Here is a 24,051-nt window from a genome sequence, read left to right on the forward strand (position 1 = left end):
CAGGAAGGAGGGGCTCTTTCTCTGTTGCTGGAGGTGGCTGAGGAAAGCCTGCCTGAGAAAGGAAGCCGAGAGAGAGAACAAAAGAATCACAAGGATAACATCAGCTGCCACCCCTAGGATCAAGCTGTGCCTGATATCCACCTCTTAGCGGTTCCAAAATCTGAGCCCATAAAGATCCTTTTATATTTAAGCCTGTCTGAATGGGGTTTGTCAAAACCCTCAAGTGTGTCTTCTGATACATGGTAAGCAAAGGCACCAATCGGGGAGATTTACTATCATCTAGGATAAGAGTTCGGTTGCCCACAATTCACACTCAAACCGATCCACCTACAGGAAAATAAAGAATGAAATATGTTTGGATAAGGAGATAGGCAGAGATGACAGGAAGCAAGTATGTAAAACTCACAAGCCAATCGGAAAGGGCGGGAAACTGGTAGGGTTCCTAGGGCTGCAGGGTCATAACTGGTCCTTTCTGACCTTGCACTGCCAGCCAAGGTCAGCTGGATCCAACAAAGCTCTTCTCCACGCACTTTCAGAAACCATTTTATTTAGATATATTGGACACACAGTAAAAATGCACAATTTGACATGTTCGGATACATGCACACACTTGTGGAACCATCACTTTCATCAAGACTATACATCCATCGCCCCTTCGTGCCCACCCCGGCCCATCACCCCCAGGCAACCGCTGATCTGTTCTGTCACTGTTAGATGAATCTGCGTCTCTTAGAATTTTACACCGATGGAATCATGGAGCACGTATTCTTTTTTTGTTTGGCTTCTCTCTCTCAGCGTAATTATTCAAAACTCATCCGTGTTGTATGGTGTGTGGATGGCTCATTCCATTTTTTTTTTTGCCGAGCGGTACTCCCTTGTATGGACCTATCGCGGTTTATCCATACACCTGTTGATGGGCACTAAGCTTGCTTCCGGTTTGGGGCTGTTTCAAATGAAGTTGCTATGAACATTCATGTGCAGGACTTCGTAGGGACACATGTTTTCATTTCTTTTGGGTAAACACCTAGGGGTGAAATAGCTAGGTCGTATGTTTAACTTTTTAAGAAACTGCCAACCTGCTTTCCAAAATGACTGTACCATTTTACACTCCCACCTGCAGTGCAGGGGGGTCCAGATTTCTCCACGCCCTCACCCACACCTGACACGCTCAGTCATTCTTACTTCTGACCATTCTAAAAACTGTGTGATGGCATTGCACGGTCTTAATCTCAATGCTTTTACTTTGCATTAGGACTAATATTATTGAGCGTCTTTCCATATGCCTGTTGGCCACATGTACGTCTTCACTGAAGTATCTTCAAATTTTTTACTTGTTTCTTCACTGGGTTATTTTCCTATCTTTGAATTTTGAGAGTTCTTTTATATATACGCACACATATTCTCTAAATATACGCAAGTCTTTATTATTAATATACTTACTCCAGCTTTTGATTATTTCTTTTGATGAGTGATTAGTGTGGCTTTCTCCACTCTTTTACTTTTAATCTCTTAGCATCTTTATATTTAAACCATGTTTCTTTTTTTTTTTAACTTTTAAAAATGCTTATTTATTTTTGAGAGAGAGAGGAGGAGAGCAGGGGAGGGGCAGAGAGAGAGGGAGACTGAGGATCTGAAGCAGGCTCTTGCTGACAGTGCAGAACCTGACGTGGGGCCCAAACCCATGAACTGTGAGATCATGACCTGAGCCAAAGTCGGCAGCTTAACCGACTGAGCCACCCAGGAGCTCCTAAACTGTGTTTCTTGTAGGCAGCATACAGTTTGGTCTTGCTTCACCACCCCCCGCCCCCATCTGAAAATCTCTGCCTTTTAATTGGAGAATTTAGGTTACTCACGTTTAATGTAACTATCAATATAGTTAGGTTTAAATATATCATCTTTGCTATTTATTTTTATAGTTCTCCCATCTGTTCTTTGTTCTCTTTTTCTGCCTCCGTTTGGATCACTGAGCATTTATTATGATTCTGTTTTATCTCCTTTGTTGGCTTAGCTGCAAGACTTTCTTTTGTCACTCAGAGGTCACTATAGGCTTTAGAGTACACATTTTTAATTTACCGCAATCCACTTTCAGGTGATCGTGTGCCACTTCATGTACAGTACACGAACCTTTAACAGGACACTTCCCTTTCTCCCCTCCCAACCTTCAGGCTTCTGGAAGCGCAAGGGACTTCCAGTTCACAAACTTACTCTGGATCCAGCTTCCTCTCCATCGCTAGGACGTGTAAATAGGACAATCTTTCTGGAAGGAACTGCACCAATGAGGCATCTAAGTAATGAGTGACCACTATTGCAGGCTCCGTGCTCCATGCTGAAGTAATCTGCACAATCCCAATCTCATCATCATAAATTCTACAGCCTGAGGAGGTGAAGCAACTCACCCAAGGTCACACAGCTCTAAGGGGCCGAGTCGGGATTTGACCCGGGGTAGCCTGGCTGCAAAGCAGGTGCATTTAACCACTGGGCTATACTACCACCTTCTGAGAAACAGGAGTCTGGGAGGAAGGACAGCTGCCAATGGTTTTGAACTAGTGACAGCACGCATTTGTTGAGGCTTACTGCATGCCAGAACCTATGCCGTGGCAGGTTTTATTCTCCAAATATAGCCACAGAACAATCTTTCATCCTGCGTGCCCTTCCAGAACCTTTGCCTCTTCCCCAGATGCGCGGCGCCCCTGTGTCTGCCCTGAAACCAGGTGAGCCTCTGTGACTGCCTTGACCAGTGTACGATGGAGGACAGAGTGCTGGTGACTTCTGAGGCCAGGTCACAAAAAAGCTTCCGCCTTTTTCTACTGGGACCCTTGCTCCTGGAACCCAAACACCACGTTGTGTGGAAGCCCATGCAGCTGGTGGAGGGGCCCGTGGAGGAGAAGCAAGGCCCCCTGTCCCCAGCCCAGCTAAGCACCCCCCCACCCAGCCAACAGCTTGCACCACCTTGCCAGTCAGGTGAATGAGCCACCTCAAAACCAGATCCCCGAGCCCCGGACAAGTGCCCAAAGTGACACTGCGTGGCTCAGACATAAGCCCCTCCATCGGGCCCTGCCCAAGCTGCAGACTGCTGCACAGAAGATCTCAAGAGAATATCTGCTCTTAAGGCACTAGGTTCCAGAGATAGATAACCGACCGACGCATGTCTGAGTACTTTATGCCAACTGAGCTGTTTAACTCTCACAACCATCCTACGAAGGAGGTACTACTGTTCTACTTCAGACTTGAGGAAACTAAGGTGCAGGAAGGCTCGGTACCTTCCTGAGGTCAAGCAGCAGGTGGCGGGCAGGGCTGGGATACCAAGCTAGGTGACTAGCTCCTAATCGGTACCCTCCAAGCCGCTCAAGGATGAAAACTACAGCAGCAGGTTCCCTCACCAGATGGAGGTACAAGCAGGAGGTAGGACATCTGGCTGCAGCGTGCACTTGACCATTCTGGTCCTTCTACCCAATGCCGACATTCCCCGCCTCTGATCCCAGTGTCTATTTCTGAAAGAACTAAGCCCCAGGCGGAGACGCAAGGAGGTCAAACCGCCTTCCCGGATGCGCTCACGTGCCTCCCACGTAGAAGCCGCGGGCAGGCCGCTGCGTGGTGCTGTGATCTCGCGTGCCTGTCGTCCACGACCTTCACGTGCCACGGCAGGAGCCTGTGCCCACGACACGGCAGTCCTAGGTGAAACGAGTGACGGGGCCGGCGCGGGGTGGGCGGCGACGAGCTCGCACAGATGGCAGCGGACATCAGCGCCACTCCCCCAGCCGGTGCAAGACTCCGGCATCTGCGAGAATCCCCGCCTCGGAGGCCCCCTGTGCGAGCCTCCCCAGCCCTTCCTCTCTCTCGGGGGTCTCAGCGGATGGGTCCAGCTTCCTCCGCCCAGCCGGGAGCTCCCTTAGCCCATTTCTGGTGGGGGAAGGCGCCTGGCCCGCCTCGGTCTCTCCCCTTTGGCCCTCACACTTACACTGCACACCGCTGTGACCAGTCCGCGTTTGGAAACTGCCACAGCGTCCCCCAGCGCAGGCACCTCACTCACACCCACGCCGGCGGGTTTTGCCTGGGAGCGGGTGCCCTGCGGCATCCCGAAGCATCCTGCCTTGGCTGCCATTTTCCCCTCGATGCTGCAAACAGCCCCCCTCCGGTCTCTGAAATCCACAGGGACCGCTGGTAAGACACGCGCTCCTCAGCCACAGATCCCACTGGGCTGGCCGGTGTGTGACAGGAGACATGGCACAGGGCTGCGAAGGGCAGAACAAAGACCGGGGAGGGGAGGCCACAGGGAGGGCCTTTCTGCCAAACAGGGTTGCCCAATGACACCCTGGGCAGGGGGGTCTTTAACTGTCACACTTGATTTGCTAAAGTAAGTTAATAAATGCTAGGCTCTATTGCAGCTGGGTACATCGCTTTTATTTTATCCCAAATAGGATCTGTAACTTGGAAATAGTTTAGTAAAAAAAAAAAAAATGGTTTTTTGAGAGAGAGAGAGAGAGAGCACGTGCGTGCGTGCACTGGCGCGCCAGTGGGGAGGGGCAGAGAGAGAGAGAACCCCAGGCAGGCTCTGGGGTGCCAGCGTAGAGCCCGACTCGGGGCTCGACTCCCACGAACTGTGAGATCGTGACCTGAGTCGAAATCGAGTTGGATGCCCAACCAACTGAGCGCCCCCTTGAGTAAAATTATTTTAAATCAACAACTGCGTGGTTCATCCACCCGTCTGTTTGATGGGCGTCGCCAGGGGCGGAGGACGGTGCTGGGGGTGCTGGGCGCTGGGCCCTGGGCGGGGACTGGAGGTACCTGGATGGCCCCGGAGGCAGCAAGTGCCCCATCACCACGGGGCCTCGACAAGAGGTTCCACAGCCATCTCACCCCAAACGTGGGGATGTTTCAACAGAAAGGAGGTTCCTCCAGCGAGTGGCGATTTGGACTAGCTCCCCTCGCGATTCCCAGCATGTATGTATTCACAGGTACATAGACACTCCGAGGGGACAGGCAGATAGGGGCAGGTGGCCTTAAAAACAACTCAAATTCATGAGCTTCCCATGAGGCAGAGCCCAGCCGCCTGGACCTGGCTGGTTACCAACAGCCTTTCACAAATACCGCCTGGCTGCACGGATGGGGTCACAGTGTCTTTTAGCACCCAGATTCCTGCCCTTCCCCTGATGAACCGCAGCCCCACGGACCTACATAGCCCAGGGCTCAGCAACTCCGCTTCTGCCCAAATAACAAACTTAGGCACGTCCAGAGCGGATTCCCTGTGCCAGGCGCCCTTCTGAACACCTCACATACATATTAACTTCATCCTCACAACCTGCCATTACTGTCCCCATTTTACGGACAAGGCAACGAACGGAAGTGAGTTTGAGGAGGATTGCTGTGGGGTTTCCCAGCACAGATTTTTGGATACTTTCTGTTGCTAATCTCAGAAAGAATGACTGTCAGGTCTGGAATGGATGGCAGAGACCACTTAATTCAACGCCCACCTTTCAGAGGTGGGCAACTGGGGAGCCAGGGACGGGGTGGGAGAGCCAAGTCGAGCACTTGGGCTTCCCGGCTCATCTAGAGCCTTCCTCAACACAAACGCTGGTCACTCATCCTTCACCAGAGACATGTGGCGGGTGGCTCCGTGCCCACTGGGCACACGGCTGTGAGACCCATCAAAGAGAAGCGCCGGGCCTCGCACAGACCGCCATTCCCGTGGGCCGGAGCTCTTAGGATGCCCAGGGGGGCCGGGAGTGACTGACGGACAGGCAGAGGGTCTTGGTAGGGGGTGACAGGAGAATATTTTCCTGGACCTAACGTGCTGAACGGAGCAGCCACACCCATACGAATCCCAGGGCAGGAGGCTCCTCGGGAGTCAGGAGGTTCACCCCTCATATGCCCTTCATTCATTCTGCTGAATGACCCCCAGACACTGGCTGTGCCTGGACCGTAAGGTCCCACAGCTTACCCCCTGCCACCCCCTACCATGGCCCGAACCACCTCTTTCCCGGGGAAGCACAACCCCTTCTGCTGACTGGGCTCCCTACTTCCCACCCTGCCCCTGTCTAGTCTCTACACCGAAGAAGTCGTGTGTGTGTGTGTGTGTGTGTGTGTGTGTGTATTTTAAGTAAACTTTATAGTTCAGTATAACAATAATCCTTTAAAAACCTAAACCAGATGGTATCCCTTCTCTGCCCCAAATAGACCATAGCAGCCAGCTCCTGAGAAAACGCTGAAGTCCTTCCCTGGATTAAAACGGCCTATGAGGCCATGGGTGGCTCAGTTAGTTAAGCATCTGACCCTGGATTTTGGCTCAAGTCACGATCTCATGGTTTGTGAGTTCGAACCCCGAGGTGGGCCCTGTGCTGACAGTGAGGAGCCTGCTTGGGGTTCTCTCTCCCCTTCTGCCCCTTGCTCACGCTTCTCTCTCTCAAAAAATAAACTTAAAAACATAAATAAATGAAGGAAAATGGCCTACGAGACCAAGATCTCTCACCCCACCCACCCTCTCGCTCCTAAGGACCTTTGCACTTCCTGTTCCCCCTGTCCTCCCCGGGCTTCTCGCATCTTTGGAAGTCACATCACTGGCACCCCCTGTCCTCATGCTGCTCTGGGCTTCCTCCTGGGGCTGCATCGCCACCCGGCAGGGCATTTATTTACTTGGTGGCCTGTTTAGTGCCCGTTTCCCTGCCTGGAATGGCAGCTCCACGAAGACAGGGACTTTTGTCTTGTGGTGTCCCCAGAACCCAGGACAGTGCTGGGCATGATGTATGAGTGCTCAACAAACATATCCGAAGTGAAGTGAAATGATGCTTTTCCTTGAAGATTCCAGGAAGCAGGGTCCCAGGCCAGTGGCTGGAGGGCAGGGCCCAGGAGGAATGCACAGAGTAGGCTCCCTCGGGAGGGCAGTGGGGGTGCCTGAGGGTGTTAAGGGGCACCAACTTGATCTCTCGTGTTTTCTAAAAATCATTCTTTTAAGACTTTGCTGGAGAGTCACTGTTTTGTATGAGTAATTCAGGGCAGAACCTTAGAAAGAAAGGGAAAGACAGGACTAGCAGAGCCAAGAAAGAAGTCTCCCCTCCAGGGCGGACTTTGTTCTAACCATTCAACCTGGTGCTTGCGCAACACAGAGAACTTGGCTTGCTTACTAGGCCCCCAAAGGCGAAGCCCCACAGCTTGTTTGTGGCGCTTATACTCGGGGAGGGCTGAAAGGCCCTCGGGGCTGCAGGGCCTTTCAAGGAAGCCGTGGGGGATTTCACGGAGCCCCCTTCACACCTGGCTCCGAGGGCTGGGCAGCACATTTAGAGATTATATTAGAGATTACAGAAAGGGCGCAAATGGAAGGCAGGGAGCCTCTGGCTTCTCCTGTTCAGTTTATAAGCAGCCCTCACGCAGAGGGGGCGGCCCTGAGGCCAAGTCCAGAGGGATTTTCAGTGCACCGCACAGCAAATGAGGGCGGGGGGGGGCGGGGGCGGGGTGCTGGGGCACCACGTGGGTCCTAATTCCCTGCCTCCAAATGCTGCTTCCCACTTCCTAGGTTGGAAAAGTGGCCACACAGGGGCGATGGAAATGCTCCAAATCCCAAGTGCTTTATTGCTGCAGCATAAGGCATGCCCAAAGGCTCAGCAGCTTCCGAGAGCGGCAGGACAATTATCGTCCATAAAGGAGAAGAAGGCAGGGGTGCAGGGGGCAGGTGAGCAGCGACAGAGTCGAGGAGGCAGCCAAGCCCGGGGACGCAGACTGTGGGCCTATAGTTCCAACAGTGGGGTATCTGGGGGCACAAGGCCCTGCTTGCTGGGGAACAGACACCCCAGTGGGCTTCCTTAGGAAACCGGGAACTGAGAGGTGGTGCAGGGACTCCTAGTTGCCCTGACTGGTCACCGGGGCACCAAGTGCCAGGGATAACGTGTTCCCACGTCCTGGTTAAAGCCTACACATCGCGCCCACCGGGTCTGCCGCGGATCGCCTGCCTGGGGAGCCTCAGGCCCCAGTGGCTGCAAGCAGCCAGCTGCCCTGGCCACCTACTCCTGCCCCCCCGGGCCGAATCTGCCCCCACGCCTCCAGGTGAGTGGCTGGTGCTCCCGTGAGTGCCCTCTGCACGAGGAGAGTCCTGGATAACAAAGCAGTCAGGGGGCCTCTCACCACAACACCCCAGGTCCAGCCCAATCCCGGGGGCCGGGATGGCCTCTCACACAGAGGATTATTAGAGACCTCACGAGAATCAACACGTGAGACCTCAGTCTTGGGCACTGGCCTCACCCGGAGCACGGTGGGCTCTTCCTGGAGAGCTGGAAAGGCAAGGTCAAGGCATACCGAAAGGGCCCAGCTGGTGGAGACGAGATGACCTCACCACGGGGCTGTCGGGAATCTGGCCCTCTACCACTTCCTCCAGGAAGGCGGCGGCTGGCCCTCGCCTCTGCATGTCTGCTTTCCTGGGAGGTGGCTGGGCTGGAAGCGGGAGGGAAGAAGGGGAAAGACACGCAGCAGGTGCAGGAGGATGGGAGGAGCCTCCACCCTGCCCAGGCCCTCCCAGCAAGCCAGCTTCTCCGTTGGCCCCCAGGAGGTTTTTAGAAGGGCCGGAGGAAGCTGGCCAGGAACATTCTTGGCAAAACCAAGAAGGTCCCATTCTGTGCCTCCGGGGAAAGTTCCCCGAAGGGAAACATTTCGTCCCACACTTCTGCTGCCCTGGGCAGAGAGCTCTCATGCGGAAACCAGGAGGGCGGGCGGCAGCCTCTTCAGGCCAGCAGACCTCAGCCACGGAAGATTTATGCAACACCTGACCCTTAACTACCCTCCCTGAACCTTGGCAATCAGCCCCAGGGAGGTGAACAGAAAATCACTGGCAGGAGGAGGGGAAGGAGCTGAAAGAAAAGGCCCAACGGGCAGGCATTAGGATATGAAACACCAGTAACAAAAAACTGACTCCAAGTAGGAGAGAAGTTCCCCATACAGAGGACAGGCCGACAAGCGAGGATATGACCTGTTTGCACAGATGGTAACGCTTCCTCCACGCTGATGTAACAGGGCCCAGACGCTCCCTGCAAAACAGCTGGCTGCTTTGCATGCAGCCTCTGAAACGACCCTGCGGGGAATCCAAGGTTTCCGTTCGCTGGAGCACAGCGTGCGGCAGCATCCTGGTGGTGCCGGGTAAATAGAAACAGTTTCCATATGCCGCCATAAAGCTGCACCAGGGAGGAGACGGAAGGAGCCCGCAGGAGGGGAGGGCTTCTATGTCCCAACCCCCACCCAGCAAGGGCAGGGTCGGCACAGGCGGGGTGAAGCCACTGCGACCTTCCTCTGGGGCCTAGACAAAGAGGTCGCCTCTGAGCTCCTGGACGGGAGAGGATGCCAGGCCGTGACCGCTTCCGGGCAGGTTTGCACGGGGGAGGGACTCCAGCCCCATTCAATCCTTGCTCCTGTCCCCCCTCCTCTTACCTGTCCACAACCTCGCCCATTCTCAGACACACACACCGTCCGCATCCTCTTCGAGATAAAACACCCAGGTTCACTCCCGACGGTGCCCCTCCCCTCCCCCGGTTCACCATCGGAGTCCCCGGAGCCTCAGTTTCTTCAGCCATTAGCTGGGACTGGGGCCAACCGAGCTCCGGGCATCACAGAGACAAATGTGAATACCCACAGAGCACCCGGAGCCCTCCGGAAACCGGTGCCCGCCAGAATGAACAACGAGCAATCGCCCGACCGTTCGCCAGTTGTCGCTGAGAGCCCCACTCCATGGGAAAAAGCTCGAAGAGAAGAGGAAAATAAACCAGAGTGACACTGATGAGTTTTCCGGGCGTAGCGCTGCCACCCGGCTTCTGCGCTGGCTGGCTCTTCAAAGCCCCCCAGATAAAAATCGAGCAAAAGGCCCGATGCTGCAAGAAAGCAGAGTGCACATCTCCTTTGCTCAGGCCTTCCCTTTCTGCTGACTGGCTGCAAGATGGCGTGGGGAGGCAGACCCATGTTGCAGCGCACGCTAGTCGGGACTGCAAACCCGGGCAGGGCCCCGGGCAGATAGACCGACTCCGGAGAGGCAAGAGCTGGCACAGAGCCAGCCTAGCTGAATCACTGGCCTCAAGCCCGAAACCCGTCCTGCCAAAGGCTCAGGCCAGAGGAGGAAAGGGAAAACAAAAGGCTCAACTAGGCCAGTACTACGGGTCATGCACTGTTCTAGAAGGAGAGACCCTGGTCTGGAAGAGGCCAGGGTAATGCCCTGTGCTACCTCTAACTTTGTTTCCGGCCAGCTGACAGGGACCTACGGGATTCCCTGTAATACATGAGCTCAGCACAGAAGGGCCTTGAACTCGCAGGGGAAATGGCTAGAGGGTTGAGAGCAGTGGCTGGGAAACTGAGGGCCTCTTAATACTTTAGGGTAGTGATCACCGCCCCAGGTGCCCACCCTCAACTGGCTACACAGGGCCCCTGGCATCCTGAGGTTGCAAACACGACCTTGACCGCAACTCTCCAGGCTTCATACGTCATGTCGTGATTTGGGGGAGAACGAGGGAGGGTGAAACCTTAAAAGGCTGGCCTTCTTGATACAAACAACTATGGTTTAATTGAAGGACACATTTATGCAGCACCTACTGTATTCCAGGCATGGTGCCAGGCGTTGGATTCGAAAAAGTCAAACCCTGTACTTTGCCCTCATGAGGCCCACAATCAGGAGGCAAAAGAAGGAAAGTGATCCTGTGCAATAAAGCCATTTCTTACTTACAACAGCCTAGAAAAGGATGTCACAGCTACCTTCCACGGGGGCTAGTGGGCAGAGGCGGGGGCGGGGGGATTCAGGGGTGATGTCTGGGCCACTTCTGAAGGATGAAGGATGAAGGAGGGTCACAAGGTGGATGGGGGTGTGGTGAGGGGAACACTCCAGAAACAGGAAAGGTCATGCATAAAGCTCAGAGAAGCAAACAGCAGGGCGTGTCTGGGAGACCGCAGAGGGTTCAGGGATCCTGAGGCTGACACGGGCAGAGACAAGGCGGGAGCCGCGGGAGGGCTGTCCGCCACATTAGGGAGACGGGACCCGAGCCCCCGGGTTCCAAAGGGAAGCACTCCGACCAGGTGCACCAACCAGAAGTCCGCGGGGAAGCGGTTGTCTTGGGCAGCATCATAACCCCATCTACAAACCAGTGCACGGCGAAACTGCAAGTTCGCTCTCCCAGGGGAGCACAGTGAGCGCACCTGTGTAGGGCAGGTGCCTGGCCAGGAGGCACCAAGCTCGCTTCCACCGTCGAAGGCTCCTCACCACCCTGGTCTCGCGACTCCTGCACATCCCCCGCCACCCCTCCTGCCAAGGCAGAGAGAGAACTGTGGCTGCCGGACGCCCGCAGGTAATCTCTTGGTGAGGCAGGATGGCATTTCTCCTTCCTCCGTCCGTGAACTTCAAGACTCGGCTTGCAATTCTACTCCCTGCCCCTGTGTCACTGGCTTCATTGAAACGAAGGGCTTTCGCCGGAACGGATCACTCACCGAAAAGTACTTACTGAGCACCTACCATGCACAAAGTGCTTCAGGTGCCTTGAAAAGAAATGCTGTAAGGTCTGTGCACACGTCAAAGGCCCCTCGCTTCACACACACACACACACACACACACACACACACACACACACAGTCTGCAAGCCCCACTGTTTACCCAACGAGGAGTGCAGCACCTGTGCGAACATCTGTCCTGCATTCACTCGGAAGCATCAGAAATGCTAATTGTGAACTGCACAGGGACAGGGAAGGAGCTGTGGAAGAACAAATGGGGATGAGAGGCATTTTTCACTGCACGCTGGCACCCCCGGAGCCCCTGCAAGAGGCCAACAGACAAGTGGCGCGCGGGGGGACGAGTCTGGCTGTGAGACCCACTCTCCGCGTCAGCTGACAGTCCGCTCAGCACAGATCAGAGGTCTGCACCAGCCCCTGCCCGGGAGCACCCAGGGGGCTGGCTGGACCCAGCCTGCACGAACCCTGGCCTCACCCCAGCATCTGGATCATCTGTGGCTGCCGGCGGTTCTGCTCAGAAGAGTGAGGCGGCCAGAGGCACAGGCCCGTTGGGGAGGTGACAGCGGTTGGAAGGCGACAGCCTGCAGAGAGCTTGAGCCCTGAGGCGTGCCACCGTCCAGGGGCCCGGGCTTGTCTGGCTACTGCTGCTCCCAGAGGACTGTGAGAGCCTGCACCGTCCGTGGGCAGCCCCTGTGCTCAGCCTCTGCTTCCTGGTTTCCTCAGTCTCCCTTCCTGCCACGTGGGGAAGCAGCCAAAAAGAAGCATCACAGACAAACATACAATGGCGGGGCACGTGCATGACACAGTCAGTCAAGCGTCCGGCTCTGGGTTTTGGCTCAGGTCACGATCTCACTGTTCACGAGTTCGAGCCCCATGTCGGGCTCTGCACCGACAGCGCGAAGCCTGCTTGGGATCTCTCTCCCTCTCTCTCTCTCTCTCTCTCTCTCTCTCTCTCTCTCTGCCCCTCCCCTGCTCATGTCCTCCCTCTCTTTCACTCTCTCTCTCTCAAAATAAATAAATAAACTTTAAAAGTATATATTAGAAAAAGGAAGAAACATACAAGGGCAACCAAGAAGCCAAGCTAACAAGTAGCAAGAGACAGAGCTGCTTGAATTAAATTATCTCTGCAGCGCGCCCAGGATGGTGGTCAAGGCAGTAAACGTATTATTCCCCCGTTTACCATGGGTACCATGGGTAAGAAAGCGCAAACAAACCAGCTAACGTTCCTTAAGAGGAAGGCAGAGATTTTAATAAGAGAAGACCATGTTCAAGCTCTCAGTCCAGAGTCCTTCAGCTGCCTACTCAGGGCTCAGGAAGGGGCAACATGGCTATTGTGTTGAAAATGAAACCCTGATACTTTATTATGACTTAGGGCTTCCACTCACCGAGTTGGTCCTAGGAGATGTCGTGTGGAATTTCCCACTTAATCTTTACGTCCACCCTGAATGCAGTTATTCTTATCCCCCCTTCTACAGGAGGAGGAGAAAGTGAGGGAGAAAGTGAAGTTCCTCATCGGAGTCTCCAAGGCCACCAGCAGGTGATGCCGGAATTTCAACCCCATCCTTTGCTGTAGTCTGAGACGCTCTGAAGAAACAGTAGACGGGACATGTGCCAGCAGATAAGATCGCCCACCCAACACACACACATTTCTAGCGACCTGAGAGTTCTCCAGGCCACCCCCGTCTCCAGACTGGTGAGTCTCCGTGTACCTTGGGCCAGTGTTTGATCTCTAAACCGAAACAGCACAAAATAACCTACAATAACACCAAACGGGGCAACTGGCCTGGAGGCGGAGTGGACTTTGGTACCGATCGGATCTGAGCCCTGTCGAGGCGACCAGACTGGCCCCGGGGTGCACCATAAAAGCCGTGATTGCAGACGACGAGGCAAGCCAGCCAAGTGCGAACAGCCGAGCCCGCGAGAAGAGGGCACCCTCGAGAGTCACAGAGAGAAGACATCACGCTTGTCGACGACCACCCACAAGTGAAAGCCAACACATCCGGCTGCTTGGAGGGGCTCCAAGCCATTAGCCTGCACTGAGCACAACCACTCTGCCTGAGCTGATTTTCAGCAAGAGCTAAAGGAATGAAAAAAAAAAATCTTTTTTTAAATAAAAACCCGATCTAACAAAAAGAGAGATTAGCAAGAGAAAAAGGCAGCCTTTTCCTCTTGCTAAAGGTGGGGTGGTGGGGCGAGGTGTGGGAAGGTGGGAGCTGAGCACCCGGGGCTTCCGTGACAATTATGGGACGTGTGGGCTCCTGGAGAACTGGGAAGGTGTTAAGAAGCAGAGACCTGGGGCGCCTGGGTGGCTCAGTCGGTTGGGCGTCCGACTTCAGCTCAGGTCACGATCTCGCGGTCCGTGAGTTCGAGCCCCGCGTCGGGCTCTGTGCTGACGGCTCAGAGCCTGGAGCCTGTTTCCGACTCTGTGTCTCCCTCTCTCTCTGCCCCTCCCCTGTTCGTGCTCTGTCTCTCTCTGTCTCAAAAATAAATAAATGTTAAAAAAAAAAAATTAAAAAAAAAAGCAGAGACCTAAAAAAAAAAAAATTAAAAAAAAAGCTGGCTATTCCCAGGGGCGGCGGGGGTCGGGCCCTGCCTAGACTATTTCTGGCCTGTCACATGTGTTTGCGTCTCCTTGTCACCCCAGATGGCTCCAGGAGCCGGTTACGCTGTGACCCACAGAGTCACCTGGGGCCTTGGGTGTTCTCCGAACCTGGTGAGTCACTTCCAGATAGGCTACTTGACATCTGTTTATGAAGCGCCCGGAGTATGTGCAGAAAAGACACGGTCTTTGCCTTTGCAAAACTTGTACTACTAGAAAGAGGCACAGTTGTATACATCAGCACCCACAACAACAGCACCCGCCCAGACGTTACACTGAGTCGGGCGCTCCGCCTTCCTGCCCGGTCCACCCCAGCCACCTCAAATGGGCATCCGGAGACACTCGAAAGAAATCCACTAACAGGTTAATCCCTGATTGGAAGGAACGTGGTTTATAAAACCCAGCTCGGCACTGGATGACCTAAGGGGTATTAATCATACTACGAAAGGAAGCTTTGCCAAACTCGGCCCTCTTGCCCATATTTTAAATTATCTACTTCACCAAAATCCCATTTTCTCACAATCTTTAGGAATCCATCATGGCACAAAGCAAACCGCGACTCAGTACATAAGACATTAATCAAATCTATCACATGCAGGTGCCGGGGAGGGAGCGGGCCTCTGGGCGCAGGGAGCAGAGAATGAGGTGCACACAGCATATTCAGAGAATGAGAGGGTGTGGACAGGCGGCCACTACCCTAACCGATTAGGGAGGCTTGCGGAAGGCCGGAAGGCCGTGTGGAAGAAGGGGACAAAGGTCTTCAGCCGATGGAAAGCTGGAGTGGGGAGAGGTCAGAAGCAAGAGACAGCAGCCCATGGGAGGTTGGGGAGTGAAAAGTGGTTCAAACAACAAAATGAATGAGACTATATGAGTGGCGCCATGCTGTAAGGCTTCTGATCATTGGTTCTGATTTCCGGGGTGGAGGAAAAGAACGGAGGCCAGTCAGCCAGGAGTGTAACCGAGACGAAATTTCTCATGGCCTGGAAAGCGCTGGGGCAGCTGCCAGAGGCTGGGGGCAGGCAGGCAGGGAAGGTGGGTCAGAGCATCTGCTTTTCAAGGGCTTCGTCTTTCACTTGACCCGAGAACTTGGCCTACCCTTCACGGAGTGAGCGGGCGTAAGTTTACGGTTTCCTTCTCTACACTGGGAGGCGAGTGAAACTTTCAAGGCCGCTAGGGCCTGGGCAGAGAAGCACACGCGGGGCAAGGTCGGAGAGCAGAGGCGGCAGGGGTCTGCGATGAGGGCAGACCTGCCTGCCCGAGCGCCCACCCGGCGGAACGAACGGGCCCCACTCCTTCATGCCTCCAACTGCGCGTCTGCAAAACGGGGATGCATACCATCGCTGCCCCCGGGCCACTAGGCTAAACCAGTTAGAAACCTTATTACACACAACCTTTCCAACCACAATCCACTATCACAGCACTTGCTGCCTCTAATGAGAGAGCGTCAACACCGGCTGGGGCGGGGGGAGACACTCTTCATGGCAGCCTAAAGGACCCTGATTTGCAGCTAGTGGATCCACCGTGGGGCCAGGGAGCAGGGGGTGGAACCCAGAGCGCGCACGGAGGGAGAGGTTTGCAAGTGCGGCTCCAGATGCCGGCTGAAGCCACCAAACCTTCACTTCAGAGAATCCCCAGACATAACGGAGTCTTTCGTGGAAATACAAACCCCTAACTTGTGCCTAAAAAAAAAAAAAAAAAAAGACACTGCTTCTACAATATTATGTTCCATGCTTGCTTTTATAGCTAAAATACAGAGATAAAAAAGATACATATATATACATACATACACACACACACACACACATATAGGGGCACCTGGGTGGCTCAGTCGGTTAGGCCTCCATCTCTGGCGCTCAGGTCTCGATCTCGTGGTTCGCGAGTTTGAGCCCCACGTCAGGCTCTGTGCCGACAGCTCAGAGCCTGGAGCCTGCTTCGGATGCTGTGTCTCCTCCCTCTGCCCCTCCCCCACTCACACTGTCTCTTTCAAAGATAAACATTGAAAAACTTTTTAAAAATGTGTATACATATATATAAACATATATTTTTTTAAATTTGCAATCCAAATACCCCAGTTGTATGCCAAGATATCACTTCCTCAGTACACGAAAGGTGGTTATGAGGACAGAATCCAACCCTCCTTTTCTCCACAGAGTGGAAAAAGCTTTCTTTTCACATAAAAGCTTTCTCGTGAAGGGGGACAGAGTTAGATCTAGCTTCCTGGCTGAGCCGACTGAGAACTTCCTGATCAACCCTCGATTACAATGGATTGTTGAGGGGGTCCTGTCAGTGCTATGGAACAAAGCAGAAACTTATCTGCCGGATACAGCTGGACACCATGCCTTTTTCAATCAGGAGAGTAGGTCCTTTCTGATCGTAAGGGCTTGGCGTGGTGGGGCTAGGAAAGGCATGGGGGGGGGGCAGGGCACAGCAGAATATACTCATTCCGATCTCACTCTTCCTTCACTAACTCCTTGCCCTTTTGTCAGACCCCGTCCTTGATGTTTCTAGAAGGCCCTCACCTATGCCCCAGGGCAGGGGACCCTGGGCGAGTACTCCTCAGTTCTATTTTGTCCAGATGTTTCCTGAGTGCCTAGCACGAGGCAGGCACAGCGCTGAGCCTCAGGACAGCGGATGACCCGGCCCCGGGGAAGTCCAGAAAAAAATGCCAAACCTGGCTCCTGACGCTACAGAATATCCCGGGAGTCTGTCTCCTGTCCATCCACCGCCCAATCTCCAGGGACAAAAGTCACTGCTATCCGGGGCTCACCCACCTCAGGGTTTCTAAGGAAGGATATCACGGTGGCTGGAGAAGGCATCCAGAGTTGGCAAGAGGTCAGAGGGAAGAGGTTTTGTCATCATGTCACCAAACACACATAGTAGCTCCTGTGCCCAAGTTCACAAACTCCAGCTGTTGGCATTCTAGGCTCTCCATAAAATGGGTCTGCCTGCTCTGACCCAAATAATAATGGCCAACATCCAGCAGGTGCTCAATCCGGCATAAGCCAGGCACTGTGCTAATCGCCTGATATATGCCATCTCGTTTAACCCACGGCCGTAAACAGCAGAGCCATTCAAACTCAGGTGGTTTGAGAGCCTATACTCTTTTTTTCTTTTTTTTTAACACTTATTTATCTTTGAGAGACAGAAAGAGACAGCACGAGCCGGAGAGGGGCAGAGAGAGAACGAGACACAGAATCCGAAGCAGCCTCCAGGCTCTGAGCAAGCTGTCAGCACAGAGCCTGACGCGGGGCTTGAACCCACGAACAGTGAGGTCATGACCTGACCCTAAGTCGGACGCTCAACCGACTAAGCCACCCAGGTGCCCCCGAGAGCCTATACGCTTAACTACGGCCCACATCCGACGCGCCCCTAGCGTGCTGGCCTCTGGTCTGCACACATCCTTCCCTCTGCCCGCGACACGGCCCCTGCCCGTCTCCCCAGCATCCCCGATGCCACCTGTCCCCAAATGCCACCTGGCCACAGGCCCGTCTGCTACTCCCCTAGATGACTCTCCGCTGTCATTTGCTCTCTTGACTCCTGCCACGGTGTCGCTGCCGCGGTAACCTACCACCGAAATTTACTCCAAAGGCAACAAACCCAAACACCTATAGGCCCCAGGCAGGTAACAAACCCAGGAAGCCAGGGTGTGTGAGGCCACAGAGGCTGTGTGCTCATTCTGTGACCAAGCATAATGGCTGCTTGATCACACCACCTCTGGAAACCATTCAGGCTGAACAAAACAGGTCCCACCGTGTCTCTGGGCTGTCACCATGTTAGCCAGTCTCCACACCCAGCTCCAGCCACTCTCTACAGGGCGGCCTGAGTGAATTCTCCGACAACACCCCTGAAATGTGACCGCGTCACTCCCCCGCCAGAAGCACCCTCTCGGGCTTCTCCATCACCCAGGATGAGGCCCCAACTCCTGAGGTGGGCGGGGAGAGACCCTGTAAGATCTGGAGACAGTCTGTCCTCCCCACCCTCCAGCCCAAGCACCTCCCATACGCACCCACTCTGACACGTCTGGGCCTCTGCCCCCTGTTCCCTTCCTCTGGAACGGTCTTCCCCCCCTGCCGCTCTTACACTAGCTATTCAACTGTTACTTTATTTTTTAATATTTACTTTTGAGAGAGAAGAGAAAGACAGAGCATGAGCGGGGGAAGGGGCAGAGAGAGAGAGGGAGACACAGAATCCGAAGCAGGCGCCGGGCTCCGAGCGGTCAGCCCAGAGCCCGACGCGGGGCTCGAACCCACGAACCGTGAGATCGTGACCTGAGCTGAAGTTGGAAACTTAAAACAACTGAGCCACCCAGACGCCCCTTCACTGTTACTTTTTTTTTTTTTTTTTTTCTAATTTCTAACACCGGCCTGAATCTTTATTATACATCTCAAAGTCAAAGCCAAAAAAAAAAAAAAATTCCCAGCCCCAGTTTGGATCAAATAGCTAAGAACAGAGAAGATGGTCTTAAAGTTGGACAGAATGCAAATGAAGAGAAAGAAAGGAAAATGGGCCCCCCAGCCGAGAGTTCCAAGAACTACAACCCAGAGGGAGGAAAGTATAAACAGAAGAGGAAGACAAAGGGGTTTGTAGGAGATGCGCCCACCTGCTCTGCCCTCTCATCCATATGCGCCCGGCCTGGCACGTCCGCCCCCAAGCTCCGGCCTCCATTCCACAGATGGATGAAATCTGGGCTTTCTTTAGGCAAATCACATGGAAGCAGAGAGCGAAATCCCCAGGGCCTTTCCAATTCCCACTGAATGCCACCCAAAGGTCAAGAATACTTCATGGGCCGTAGTTCCTTGGTCGGTTTTATACTGTTTCCTTATTTTGAAGTACTTTGTTCTGAACACAAAGCCAAGGCTGAATTCGTGTGTTCCAGCTCAGACGTCATAAAGCAGCAGCCCAGCGACCAGATTGTATTCGGCCGGCTGTGTTTACGAAATAAGAACGAGTTACCAATATTTAAAAATCAGAAGACTTCCAGGGCGCCTGGATGGTTCAGTCAGTTACACATCTGACTTCAGCTCGTCACGATCTCATGGCTCGTGAGTTCCAGCCCCGCGTCGGACTCTGTGCTGACAGCTCAGAGCCTGGAGCCTTGCTTCGGATTCTGCGTCTCCCTCTCTCTCTGCCCCTCTCCCGTGCTCACTCTGTTTCTCTCTCACAAAAATAAACACTAAAAAAAGGTTTTTTTAAATAATAAAAATAGAAATCATAAGACTTCTGATTAAAAATGTAGGTTTGGACTTCTCCTGCAACACTGGAAAATGTGGTAACAACCTGCCTGTGATCCTGCGTGGCAGTGAGTGACCAGAGTAAAGGGGCAGCCGCCCTTTACACAGCAGCACGCACACTCCCCAGCGTGCCCCAGGCCTACAGGGCTCCAGGCCAGCTGAGCTCTCAGGCCCTATCCTAGGAGGACAATTCAGCTGAACCAGACCCTCATGAGGTTCGAGAAGAGGAAGAACCACACGTTTTTACAGCTAGATAAGTCCTTCCCACAAAGAGCAAACAAGGCAAGGGGGACCCCAGTGCCAAAGAGAGCCCAAATTCCAATGACCTAACTCAGTTATCCAGTCCAAGGAGCATTCTCCAGGGAGGGCCGGATGTGGGGTCCCCTGACCCTGGAACCGTGACCTAAGGGGATCGCCCTCCTCACTGAGTCTCATTGAGTCTCATGCTCCAAAGCTGACTTCCCTTTGTCCTTCCTGTCTACTTCCCCAATATTGACTCCTAAGTTCTCAATTTCAGCCCAACCACCAGGATGTAAAATTGAGCCCAATGCCTGTGCACAGGAAGAGCTGAGGAACAGCAAACGTGGAGGAGAAAGCCACAGTTTTCTACGGGGTAGAGTCATGGGTGTCCTTTGTGGTCTGGTTTTTCACTTGCCCACATTTTCCGGTCCCCTGTGATGATCCAATACAACTTGTACGATGAAACCCCATCGGCTGGGCTATTTTTTTTTAATTTTTTTATTCATGTTTGAGAGGCAGAGAGAGACACTGTGAGCGGGAGAGGGTCAGAGAGAGAGAGGGAGACATAGAATCCGAAGCAGGCTCCGGGCTCTGAACTGTCCGCACAGAGCCTGACGTGGGGCTTGAACTCACGGACCGCGAGATCATGACCTGAACCGAAGTCGGACGCTTAACCGACTGAGCCACCCAGGCTCAGCTATGAGAAGGAGCTCCAGGTACGAAACTCCAATTTAGAATACCATGTCTTATAGGAAATAAAAGTTAAAAAACAAAAAACAAGATAAAGACAGAAACCAGCTTCCTTTTGGGAAAGAGAATTCAGCCTAAAATGCTCCCTCTTGCAGAGTTCACTTCATGGCATGTGGCACATCAGTTAAGAGCCTGAGTCCGGAGTCAGAAGACCTGCGTTCGATGCCGCCGGCACTTCTTGGCTGCATGACCTCGGGTATGTTTCAACCTCCAAGAGCATCAGTTTGCTCTCCTGTTGATGAGGATCCTGCAAGCGCTGGGAGCACCCAGTGACGGCCAGCACAAGCGGAGTGCTCCTGGACACTGCCTGGCACATGGGAGGGGCTCAATACCCGAGAGCCGTTACCAGAAGGGAAGGAGTTAAGAAATGTCCAAATCAAGGAGTTTACCCCAGCAAAGGGAGAACGGAGAGCTGCCTTGTGGGCTCCCCGAACGCAAAGATGGGATGGGGGCGGTCTGGGGACTGGCATCCCTCTTGGCGCTTCCTCTCAAGAGCTCGGGTTCCCTTCGGAGGTGGCCCCAGGGAGAGCACCGCACCCTGAAACCACCAGAGACATGCTGCTATGAGCCATCTAAGCCCTCCCGGGTGCCCTCCCCGACTCGGAGGCTGAGAAGCTGACGGTTCTGGCTCACGGAGCTCCGGAGCAAACGTGAACTCAGACCTCCCCAAGGCGATGGGTACAGAGCGGGGCTCTCCAGCTCGCACCCAGCTGCCACTGCGCCGTTTCGACGCGGCTGCTCTCTGCGGGCGGAGGGGAGAGATGGCATCTCATGGCAGGGGGGCCCGAGGCAACAGACAGGATCCCCCACGAAGACCGGGAGGGCTGAGGAAGTAAAAGTCTTCAAGTCTGGGTTAGATGGCTGCAACCCAGCATGCCGGGCGCTTGCTCATTTTAATTGGTGCCTCCGCCGGCCCGGTGACACCCGGCATTCTGCCTCGGCGAGGCCCCAAGAAAGCCAAATGCCCAGGCTCCCTGGGAGGCCGTGAAAATCTAATTGCTGCTCGGTCTCCAGCTGCCATGCTGCCTCCGCTTCCTGGCTTGCCGGTGGCCACCCGCTGTGCCAGGAGCGAGGCAAACAGGATTCAGATCCTGGCCTGGGTTCAGGACCCCTATATTCCACAGAAGAAGCCCCGTCTCTGGCCACGACAGTAACGCCTGCCTATGACTAGCCGAACACTCACCACGGGCGGCACACACGTGATCTCACCAAATGCCCCCCAGCAACCCTCCTGGGAGATGCTAGCATGAGCCCACTCCACAGATGAGGAGACTGAGGCTCAGAGAGGCTGAGATCCCTATTCAGGTAGGAGCGGAAGCCTGGAGCTTGACTCTCCGGAGCCCACGTGCTTAACCAGGCCACCATCTGGGGTATCATGGGTGACGAAAGCCACACGGGTCCTCTGGGCTGCATTCACTCTTTTTGGCAAGATGCTGGAGATGCTTGGTCAGGGAAAGAACCGTGGGCACAGATTTCTGTTGATGGAGAGCCCACCTTGGGGGTGATCGTCCTCGGGCGGACAGCCCCCACTGCTCTTTCCCAGCTCATCCTGGCTCCACCTGCCCCCAGGCCAACAGCTCTGGCCCACCTTGCCTGAACGAAGACTGTGGAAAAGGAGCCAAGGGTGCCACATGTTGGCCCCTGTGGTGGGTGGGGGGAAGGGGGTGCACCCGGAGACAGGGGAGCCGTGGTCCTCTACGTTGCTAGACCTCACACCGAGTTAGGCAACTCCTGATGGCGTGCCAGGCATCAGGGTGGAGGAGGAAGACGGGGCTCCTCTGCTCTGTCACCTTACGCCTTATCCCTGCGTGGCCTGTCACCTGGAAACCATGGGCCATCAGCACCGAAGTAGCCTAGGAAGGAGCGCCTGGCTGGCTCAGTCAGTAGAGCATGCCGCTCTTGATCTCAGGGTCGTGAGTTCGAGCCCCACGTTGGGTGTAGAGATTGCTAAAATAAATAAACTTAAAAAAAAAACAAACAAACCCCAAAGCTCATGAGACTAAGTGTGTCAGCTCCTCCCCTAGACCCTAATCCTTCTTACACCCAGAGAAAGCAGCGAGTACAGGCCCATCTTAGGCAGCTGTTGGGTTAAAAGGCAATGAGAAGGCAAAAGGTGAGTGTGACCAGAATTCCCTTGGAAAATCCTTTGTATTGCCCACAACGTTCACCCTCTACGGTCTAATGGCAGCCTAGACCGCTACCTGATACACAATGCAGACCATGAGCTATTTCTAAACCACGCTGTCACACGTCAGCCCCACTGACCATGTTCAAGGTTATTCCTAATTTCCAGGCTTTAAATACCTCTGCTTATACCTGCCCCCTTTATCAACCTGACATCTTCTGCCTATGAGTCACTCGTTAGCATTTCGGCAGCCGCTCTTATAGCCCAGAGAGATGTCTGAATCTTGGATAAAATCCATTCTTGCCCACAAAGGGAAGAAAAAAATCCCAACCCTCCAATTCCCTGCAGGGATAATATTCCAGCATAGGCCATCCCTAGCACAGGGTCAAAGGTCACAGGCAGCACAGCCAGGCTCCTGCATGGGGGGAGGAAAGGAAAAGGAAAGGAGCGTTACAGGCTGAACTGTGTCCCTCTAAAATTCCTATTTTTTTTTTGTTGTGTTTTGGTTTTTTACATTTATTTATTTATTTATTTATTTATTTATTTTTGACAGACAGAGAGAGACAGAGCACAAGCGGTGGAGGGGCGGAGAGAGAAGGAGACACAGAATCCGAAGCCAGCTCCAGGCTCCGAGCTGGCAGCGCGGAGCCCGACGCGGGGCTCGAACCCACAAAACGCGAGATCGTGACCCGAGCCGAAGTCGGACACTCAACCGACTGAGCCACCCAGGTGCCCCTAAAATTCCTATGTTGAAGTACTAACCCCCAGGACCCCAGAGTGTGGCTGTGTTTGGAGACGGAGCTTTGAAAGCAGTAATTAAGGTAAAATGAGGTCATATGGCTGGGCCTTAAGCCAATCTGACTGGTGTCCTTGTAAGCATAGATTAGGACACAGACACACAGACTCGGGGACAAACATGTGAGGACACAGTCAGAAGGCAGCTGTCTGCAGGTAAAGGAGAAGGGCCTCAGAGAAAAGCTGATCCTGCCGCGGACGAGATGTTGGACTTCCTTCCGGCCTCCAGAACAAGGTTCACGGCCTTAGAAAGCTGGCTTGGTTCTCAGTGGCTCATGCCCACGTAGCTGCCAACTCCGCTGAAGGCCTCCGTCTAAATCCTGCCAACTCCTTAATACCGAAAGGGTTTACATCAGCCACGGACTGGGTGTCGATGGTGGGAGCCTCTAGGACAATCGGCTGTACTGGGGAAAATGAGACTCTGAGTGCCGGTTAGGAGAGAAGGCAGGGGGAGATACCACCCGCCTCTGACCAGGTCCCTGACACCACTCCCACGAGCTAGCGACAAGGCCCCAGAAAACCCAATTAGGTTTATTTCCACCATGAGCTGTTGAGTGCCTATGTACCGTAGGCATCGAGCTGGGTGATGCCAAGATGAACGGAACGCAGGGCCCAGCAGGTGATCAGACGGCTAAACAAGTCATTACCACGCAGTAAGCTACTTGCAATAGTGGGAGCCTCATCTAGACACCAAAGCAGGAAAGGGCAGTGAGTGATTAGCCCTGTCAGGAAGGGGAGGTCCGGAGAAGGCTTCGAAGAGACGGGAGTATCAGCAGGATCTCCAAGATAGAACTGGAAGCAAGCAACAATGGCAGCAAACCAGAGGCTGGGCAGAGTCACCAGCAAGGCAGAGC

At 54.0% G+C, this 24,051-nt stretch overlaps 1 protein-coding gene across 3 annotated transcripts in view; it reads right to left on the bottom strand.

The window, feature by feature from the left end:
- The window catches only part of TPCN1 (two pore segment channel 1), a 62,377-nt gene that overhangs the window by 31,885 nt on the left and 6,441 nt on the right, over window positions 1-24,051 (bottom strand). Inside the window, exon 1 of one of the 3 annotated variants that reach the window (XM_030335690.1) lies at window positions 8,284-8,407. The exons of the other annotated variants lie outside the window; for them this stretch is intronic. Within the exon in view, the coding sequence (XP_030191550.1) occupies window positions 8,284-8,392 (109 nt within the window). The 5' untranslated portion in view covers window positions 8,393-8,407. Of the gene's footprint in view, window positions 1-8,283; window positions 8,408-24,051 lie in introns of those variants that run through there. 3 annotated transcript variants of the gene reach the window in all.

This window comes from Lynx canadensis, chromosome D3 (assembly GCF_007474595.2).
Source record: "Lynx canadensis isolate LIC74 chromosome D3, mLynCan4.pri.v2, whole genome shotgun sequence".
Classification (NCBI taxonomy): Eukaryota; Metazoa; Chordata; class Mammalia; order Carnivora; family Felidae; genus Lynx; species Lynx canadensis.